At 36.1% G+C, this 9,688-nt stretch overlaps 1 protein-coding gene across 2 annotated transcripts in view; it reads right to left on the bottom strand.

The window, feature by feature from the left end:
- Positions 1-8,400: 8,400 nt before the first annotated feature.
- The window catches only part of LOC107670699 (NAD(P)H dehydrogenase [quinone] 1-like), a 5,965-nt gene continuing 4,677 nt past the window's right edge, over positions 8,401-9,688 (bottom strand). For both annotated transcript variants that reach the window (XM_016463388.1, XM_016463389.1), the window contains exon 7: positions 8,401-8,614. In XM_016463388.1, the coding sequence (XP_016318874.1) occupies positions 8,496-8,614 (119 nt within the window). In that variant the 3' untranslated portion in view covers positions 8,401-8,495. The remainder of the gene's footprint in view (positions 8,615-9,688) is intronic.

Consider the following 9,688-nt stretch of genomic DNA (forward strand, 5'->3'; position numbering starts at 1 on the left):
GACTTTCTAAAAGATCAAAAATAACCATCAGGATCTATTAAATGAAAGTCAGTGCATGAGTTTAAATGACTTCATCTAATAACCCTGAGGACAGAACCCACAATCATGTCAAGCTTCCACGTTTTTCCCAGAAGGACAGTCTCTTTAGCGAGGAAGCTCCTTTGATTTACTGCAAACACATGGCGGAATACTGTGTGCCGTTTTGAAGTCTCTAGTTGGCTCCTTGTTTTGGGTCATGGAAACATGATATAAGTGATTCCTTATGGATTGTGCAATGAAAACACAAAACAGAACAATCCCATCATGTGCTTTACATCTAAATCTAAGATGTAATTCATCCATTGTCAAACACCAAATAATTGATCAATTTTCACAATCAGTTTAATTCTATTAGTGGTCTCAGGAAAAAATGAAGATCATGTTTTACAAAAAAAAAAAAAAAGAAATTGCAGAACTCACAAAAAGCCTTATATTCAGATGCGTTAAGGTGCATCTTGGGATTTTAACATGTAAGCTATTGTTATATCTGTTCTGTTTTATAACTAACTAGAATCTATCAATTGTCACTTTCAATATTTATTAGTATTGCACAGTTCTCTCTAAAAAAATATCCTGTGCATTTAAATGCTAGACTTGCTTGTGGTCTGCATGTGAGAGTTTTGAGAATGTCTGTTATGGACTGGCACATCAGGAAAGGTGTGGTGAATGCAAAAACTGCACTACGCCCAGGAGACTGTGCATCAAGACTGTCACCTAAACCACAAATGCTTCCCTTGCAGAGCCCACATAACCGTCTTGACTAAGACCTGTCAACTGTTTTTTGTTTAGTTTTTTGTCATAAAAAACATGAAACAGCATTGTTTAAGACTGTGAAGTTTGCAGCAAGTCTATTTTGAAGTCCATGACCATTGCTTAGTGAGAGATCTCTTCCAAACAAAATGTATTCCCCTCATTTCTTGTTTAATGTTATCGGGAATGTGGTTTTCCGTACAGTAATTTGACATATGGTTAAAAAAAACACCTTGTGAACAGGGTCAGAAGATGATTTGTTTAAACCATATGTCAACAGAGTCATCAAAGTTTAGCTATGCATTCCAGCATGTGTGTCAGACAGAAAATGATTTATAATCTACTCAAAACTGAAAATAGTTCCTAAAGTGTATTATTACATTCAAGCATTTATGCATTTAGCAGAAGTTTTTATCCAAAGCAACTTACAATAGACGGACCAAGCAATTCATCACAGAGCCAATAATATTCATAATATACAATGCCAGGGTTAGTATAAAGCTATTTAGCAGTTTTTGTTTTGTTTCTAGATATTTCTAAGCTTTCTTTCTTTATTTCGTTTCAGTAATGTTAGTACTTGAACTTATTTTAAGTTAGTTGCCAGTCACCATTTTAATTTTTTCATCTATGTGTATTTTATTTCAATTAATAGAAACAGTTTTAACACTGGTCTTGTATGGTGCATATCAACCAGAAATGGACCTCAAAAAAAACTTAGCAGACAAACTATGATTTGCATTGCTTTTGAAACGGCTTCTAACTAGACCATGCTAACTAACCACACCTTGAACCTGGGATATTTTAGCATAAACTCAATGTCACCACAAGAGGTCACTATGCAGGCCTGATCAGTTTTTCTGTCTAATAAGGAATGTTTGTAAAGGAATACTGAACTGCTTACTGCACAGTATACACTGCTTTTAATAATAGTAGGCGAAATAGCACACACACTATGTAACGATAAAATATTGAATTGGTAATATGCTACACTGGTACTACATGATTACATTTTGCATATGGTTTATTCTTCACACTGGAGCTGGAAGCAAGAAAACTAATCATATAAAAAGTACAAGTAATATACTCAATGTTTCAGAGATTGCATGGCTACCTGTTTCCAGATTACTCTTGATTACCCTTAGGATCTGTTTTAGTTTAAAACAGTATAAAAATGCAGCCGGATTTCAAAGCATTATCTACAAACATCTGCTGAAAAGTTTTGCTGCAGAAAAGGACATGCCCCTAAGGAATTTCCACAGGAAATGGGAAATCAGTGCACAGCTGGGACAAATACCCTTCGGAGAATAAATAAACCCAATTTATGAGCCCTGAATAAATGTGCCATATTAAGGTGCTGCTTGTTCTGAAACAGAACAAACACATTTGTTTTTGATATTTGGTGCCTTAGAATTGCTTTGATAAAAGCCCCTAGGGGAAGACCACTGAAGGAGCAACACAATAGAGAAATCCTTGACTAAGGAGCACAAAATTAACTTCTGTCTTGGTTTCTAAATGCCCCAATATTACATTAAGGTATAGTTCACCAAAAAAAAAAAAAAATAATAATAATAATAAATCTGTCATTTACTCACCCTCATGTTGTTTCAAACCTGTAAGACATTGGTTAATCTCCAAAACACAAATTGAAAATATATTTTTCTGTTTCTGTTCCTCCATTAAAAGTCCAGGTAACCAAAACTGAAAAGATCCAAAAAGCTTGTAAAGGCAATCAATATTAATTGAGCAGTTAATCAAAGTCTTTTGACGATTTGTTATCTAAACTCAGTTCCCTTTCATGGGAACTTCGAACTGCGTCCTCTAGGGGTCATTCAAAATACCTTCATTTGTGTTTTGAAGATTAAACTACGGTGGCCGAGAGAGCTCAACACGCTGCAACTTCAGAAAACACATGCAAATAGAAAAAGCACCAGCAAATTAAGATAACATCTTCATCAGTTTGACAGCACATGTGCTACAAATACTCGCAACACAAACAAATACAAAAACGCGCTGCAAATGCTCACAACACAACCAAATAAAGAGCTGCAAATGCTCACAACACAACCAAATAAAGAAACGGCTGCAAAAACAGAAACTCGCCGCAAATGCGCACAACACAACCAATTAAAGAAACGCGCCTATTTGTTTGTGTTGTGAGCATTTGCAGCGCGTTTCTGTTTTTGCAGCGCGTTTCTTTATTTTGTTGTGTTGTGAGCATTTGCAGCACGTGTGTTGTCAAATTGATGAAGATATTTTCTTAATTTTTTCAGGTGGTTTTTCTTCTTCTTTAGTTTCTTCTTCTTCTTCTTGTTGCTTTACGGCGGATCGCAGACTTATAAGCGCATTACCGCCACCTACATCTCAAATGGACCATTGACACTATCTACAATCTCCTGATTAACCTACCAACCCACATACAAACACCCTTGATTCTTGTACCCGCTTAGAGTCTTCATAGAGCTTCATCCGGCGCTGCGTGTTCAGCTCCTCCGTCCTCCCTCAGCCCTCTTAAGCGGGACTTGAAAGGAGAGAGAAAAAAAACAACAACACTTATACTTGCTTGTTCAACCCAGTTCTTCCCGAATACTGTAACAATAATGATTTCACATTTATTCCTGGATTTAATACATTCTTAATTATAAACCGCTCACCCTTATTCTCTAGTTCATCTTTCAACTCATTTCTTTCAACAATATATTTCCTACAGTACATTATAACGTGTTCAACTGTTTCATTAACGTCACATACCTCACATAGCCCTGTTGGATGTTTACTTATTAAATGCATTGTACTGTTCAACCTTGTATGCCCCAATCGCAACCTTGTAATCATGTTCTCCTCAGTTCTGCTCCAACCTGATACTCTTCCCTTATCCACTGTTGATTGTATATGATACAAATGCCTACCTTTGGTATCTATGTCCCAATACTGCTGCCATAATTTCCAAATATTCATTTTGATAATTGATTTAATTTCTGACCTACTAAGAGGAATCTGAATATCAACTATTTCTCGTTCTATGGCCTTTTTTGCTAAATTATCTGCCTCTTCATTACCTCTCAACCCAATATGTGCCGGTACCCACAGAAACTGAACTTTTATACTATTTTGCTTAAGTGAATATAATTCTTGAAAAATCTCTATTATCATATCTTGTCTTATTTCTGACTTCTGCTCATTCAAACTTATTAGGGCTGAACTTGAATCTGAACATATTACTACCTTGGATATTTTAACTTCACTAATCCACCTTATTGCCATAATTATTGCAAACATTTCTCCAGTAAACACTGATAAACAATCTGATATTCTACTGCGCTTATTTACTTTTAACTTTGGTATTACAAATGCAGAACCCACATGACCCGTTTTTGGATCCTTTGAAGCGTCTGTGAAAATGTGCATATATTCTCCATACCTTGACCCCATATTCCCTTACATCATATACCTCTGTTTCGTAAGCCCCTTCCTTTAATTTTTGTCTTTTCCACTGAAAACTTAAACCCATTTTCCCTTGACCACTTTTCTACTTCGTTTAATGCACATTGCATCTTCTTTATAGTATACTCTATATTCTTTCCTTTAAACCAAAGAGCCCCATCATCAGCAAACAAACCCCTTGTCCAAATACCCACACTTACGGTCTTGGCCACTTGAGAGCGCGTGCGCGCGACAGCAAGTAAGTGCGCAAGACTGTCCCAGGTCTTAACAACGGCAAAGCACAGTGCCCTTAACGCACATTAAATCCACACTATCTCGAATACCGCTCCGGAGCGCTCCGGAGGTTCCAGGGTCCCATCTGGCGCTGCGTCTCCAGCTTCTCCAGAACACTTCCCTGGTTCCCTAAAATCCAGATCAGGTTACAGCATCCCTGTCTGATTTTAAATCCTCTCGCTCAACCCTATACTATAAATGTATTTTATTAGCAGCCTATATCCTAGGCTACTCTATCTTTATTAAACTCATATCCTAACAAGTACCCCACATCCTTATTTACCTTTCCCTTTTTATTTAATAAAGTTATTAATTCCTTTCTTTCTTCGTCATGTTTTTTACAAGCGTATATTACATGATTTACTGTTTCTTTTCCCCCACAATACTCACATAAACCATTCTCGTGTACTCCCGTAATAAATAGTGATGCATTCAGTCCTGTGTGTCCAAGACTCATCCTTGTTAAAATGACTTGTTCCCTCCTGTTTCTACCACTAATGTTTTGTTTATTATTTAAAAAATATATATATTAAATAAATGCATCCCCTTATTATCTGAATTCCATATTTCTTGCCAATCCTTTAAAATAGTTTCCATAATTATAGTTTTGACTTCACCTTTACTTAAAGCAACATTAACATCTACTTCTTCCCTTTTTAAAGCATCTTTTGCCAATTCATCAGCTGTTTCATTTCTCAATATGCCCACATGTGCTGGTACCCAGCAGAAACCGACTAATACACATTTTCTTTGTATACGCCATAATAATGTCAATATTTCACTTTGAGGCGTCATGCCCATTCAAAGTGAGGGGGCACGTGCCCCCTCGGATTTCTGAGCCAAGTGCATTTTGAATGCAGCTTCCAAAAGACAAAAATAGCCGAATAATATTTTTTTATATTTGATACAATCGCACCGGTGTGATTATATCGTTCAGTGCGGCACAGCATCAGCTGCTAAATTCAAATCTGTGCTCGCTGGCTGGCGCTGAGCCAGAGACAGACGCGTTTTTACAGTGCTGCGCATTATAACCAATCACACACGATTCTATTGAGCTTATGAATGCAATGACCAATCAGAGACGTTCAGATGAGTCATCGCTGAAACGCGGTGTTTTGCTCTCATCAGAAACAGTGCGTAGCCTATGTGCGTACGAATGTAAGTAAGAGATTAATTTCAGTGTAAACGGCTTCAGTGATTTTAATGGGAGTTTTTGAGAGTGTCTCTGGCTAGAATGAATGAAAATGTTATTTTGATAATGTAAATTTTCTTTGCTCTCTGTAAAATGAAAGTGTTATAATTAGTAACTTACAATATTATTAAATTCACATTAAATACAAAGTCAGTCGTATTAAAATATTTTATGGCATGACACCCATAGGCTATCTGGTACTTAAGTAAAAAGTTGGGTTTTTATGTGTAGTTAATAGATTACACTATTAATCTACTTGCCCATCACCATTGATCAAATAATCTATAAAGGTGCAAAACGCATACTTACACATATTTGAGAATCGAGATATTTCCAAATATAGGCTAGTTAACACGTTTGGAAATATTTCGAATAAAAATAACAAATAAATAAAATATAAGCCTATATCAGTTACACACATACACTGTAAAAACAAACCTATAGAATCTTCTCAATAAAAGTGAGGTAACAATTTGCACTCAATTTGTTTGGGTAGATTTCATCCTATATTCTTTAGTAAAGAGTACCTGAATTTAACAGCTACGATATACTAAATGAAATTAGGTAAAGTCTACCTCATATTTCTCAATACATTACACAGCAAATTACTTATAAAAATTAAGTAATAATAACTTTATTATTAGCAGAAGACAGTTAATCTACTTAATTATTATTAATAATAATAATAAGTCAATAGAAATAATTAAACATTACTTATTCAGAGATGGTTAAGTTTATCTCAAAATTTCCAGACACAGGACACAGTAATTCATTGGTCAATAAATTACTCATTGACTAAATATATGGATAAAAAATTTCATTCTTTTTAAAACAATACTTAAAGGGATAGTTCACCCAAAAATGAAAATTATGTAATCATTTACTCACCCTTCTGAATTTTTCAAAAGAAAGTCAGAATTTTTTTTTCATTATTAGATTATTAGGCTATATAAGATTATATTTCAAAAGTGCTACCACCATAAATTACTTGCATTTTGGCTTAAATCACAGTAAGCTACCTCACTGCTATTACATGATGCATAAATACAATTCAAAAGATTCGAGCAGCAGTTAAAACTAGTTGAAATATGATGGAATATGATTTTCCCCCCACTTTAATGCACTCTCCACAGAGAGTTATGAATACCAAATGCATGAATATTAGAAACACCTTTTAATATAATGTATTCCAATATAACACTAACGTTACATTTTTATACTGTTTATTGAATAATGTACTATGTCCTGATTTTAATATCGTACATAATTTATATTCATATATGTTGCATTTACATTAATGCAAATGATAGAAGGAATTCCTTAACGATTAACGCACATATTTTAGAAAATAATTAACGTTACACTAACTACACTTGTGCAATCTGCAAACCCAAGTTCACTAAAACACATAGGCCTAACACATAACTCAATTTAAGTGAATTGGCACAAAATAGACTCAAATCATAGAAACGATATATTAATGATAACAAAAGGAACATAAAAAGCCTTACATATGTTCTATCTTTTGCTTTTTGTCTGTGTCACCACCACAGCACATGCTTGCTAATCGCCGTACATGCTAATGTGCATATAATACTAATGTGCTCCGACTGGGGCTGATACTTAGGTGTAATACTAAGTTTTTAAAAGTACTTACTGCAGGCAAGCACCGAGAAGCACAGTTAATAAATTGAACTTGAACTTGTTGTGAACAATGTTGTGCACATAAAATATTTGTAAAGGATGATATTTATAACGAATGAAGCACATCGCGCCAACCCAGGCATAAGAGCACACGCACAAACGCCCAATTATATTAACATAACTCCAAATTTGTAAAATAAACCCCAAACCATTTTTAACATGCATTAAACGAAAGAACCCCACAGAAAGGGACACATTAATTATCATATAAATCCGTAAATAATAACAATAATAAAATTACTTTATGATTTGATCCCTTCTAGCACAGAACAAAACGTAGAGAAAAAGACGGTCCGTTAGGTGTGGGTCCGTTAGGTGTGGACAAGGCCTCAATCACACAGTCACAATGCTAACCTGTTCACTAATTTCAGCCATGTACATAACACTAATGGTAGCTAATATTTTAATTATCAATGTAGACTTTTAGTCGCATTTGCAGGTGCCAGTATAGGACCTGTAATTAACGTTACTCCATATCAAAGCTAAACCGACCAACCTAAAATTCGAACCTTAGCTGTGGCGCCGACAAGATAACAGAAGCAAGCAAATTACACATCTTTTGGTAAATCTTACCATTAAATAAGTTAACATTTGCATTGAGAATTATATCAACATGATAAACAACAAAAATAAACTTACCTGCACCTCAACTCTTCGCGGTACCGCTGGAAGACGTTGAATTTGAATTCCGCGATTCCCGCCTGGACGTTGACATTGACGCATGCGCAGTTTGCGATGACAGAACTAATATTTTGGGGTATGTTTTACTTATTTTTTAATGTTTCAGATATTACTGTTAACAAGTAGGTAGTGTAGTTAGAATGTACCCATTTATATATATTTTACTTAACTAATATACTTAAGTAAAATATAACTGATTCGGACGGGTTGTATTTAACACCCTCCTGCATAATTTTTTACAGTGTAGATAGATAGCTAGATAGATAGATAGATAGATAGTAGGGATGTAACGATTACTGGCACTATGGGGCTAGACAAAATGAATTACAAAACACAAATTTATTCATGTCTAAATTTCAGCATCAAGACTGTTAAACAAAGACATGGCCACATGGGGTGAGCATTGCACCAGGTCTCACACCCCAGCTTTCATCTGGTTGTGGGGTGGCAGAGGTTTCTCCAGGTGGTGACCCACAGTGAGACCAAAATGAGATTCAGCCTGTTTCTCCCGGACTTCAGGCTTGAGCTGAAAGCCTTTCCCCTCATCAAAGATGTCTACAGCTGGGAAGCTATACCCAGCATAAATCTTCTCTACATGAATGATGGGTTGACAACGATGTTAACACAGAAGCAGAATCAGAGCAGATGACTACTGTCTGGCCTTACCTCTTCAATCCACATCAATCCTATTATGATGGCGACCATTTCAATAGCATATATTAATAGCTTAGATGACACTCTTAGTTATTGATACATTCAAGTCCGGGATAAAGTCTCCTATTCCTGCAAGCCCTATATTTGGGCCTTTTGATCCATCTGTATAAATATGCGTACGTGCATAAAATCTTTGCTGTAAATGTCTAGTCACCATATATTTAGTGTTACCCATTTCCTCCCAGTCCCTTTTCTTGTCTAGTATTTCCAAATCAATTTTAACTTCAGGAATTAACCAAGCTGGTACCTCGCCCCATACTGGAGACATACTACATTCTATATTTGCAATGTCTACAGCTGGGAAGGTGAGAGGTGCCTCATTTAGGAGACCTTGAAGACGAGCACGCCAGCCTTCCAACAGGCCTTCACGAGCCTCAGAAGAGAGATGTGTGGGTGCCCAGAAGATCTGTGGAGCAAGGACCTGGAAGCCACAATAGTTGAGGACACCATTCTACAAAGAGAGGAAACATCAGTGCAGGAGTCTCAGGTTTGTATGACACGCACACTCAATTAACGCTGCGTTCCAGGGTTCATCCCCATGCCCTTAATCCCTTCAAAGGGTTTACCCTACAGAGTGAGAGCTTCAAAGGGATAAAGGGTCTAGGGACCAGAAGAAAAAATAAATAAATAAAAACGATATTCTTACCAGTAATTAACCAAGCTGGTACCTCGCCCTATACTGGAGACATACTACATTCTATATTTGCAATCGGATAGCTTTCTGCTAGTTGATTAATACTCCATCCAAACAGGTGTTTTTTTCCTATTTGCATGCGTTTTTTGCTCGTCCGCCGCATTAAACAGTTTCTTGGGTTTTTGAACAACATGTGGGTGAGCAAATGACAATTCTCATTTTGGGTGTACCAACCCTACAGCTTAAGATTTTAATATATA

The sequence above is a fragment of the Sinocyclocheilus anshuiensis genome, unplaced genomic scaffold, assembly GCF_001515605.1.
Source record: "Sinocyclocheilus anshuiensis isolate Anshui unplaced genomic scaffold, SAMN03320099.WGS_v1.1 scaffold1278, whole genome shotgun sequence".
In the NCBI taxonomy this organism is placed as follows: domain Eukaryota; kingdom Metazoa; phylum Chordata; class Actinopteri; order Cypriniformes; family Cyprinidae; genus Sinocyclocheilus; species Sinocyclocheilus anshuiensis.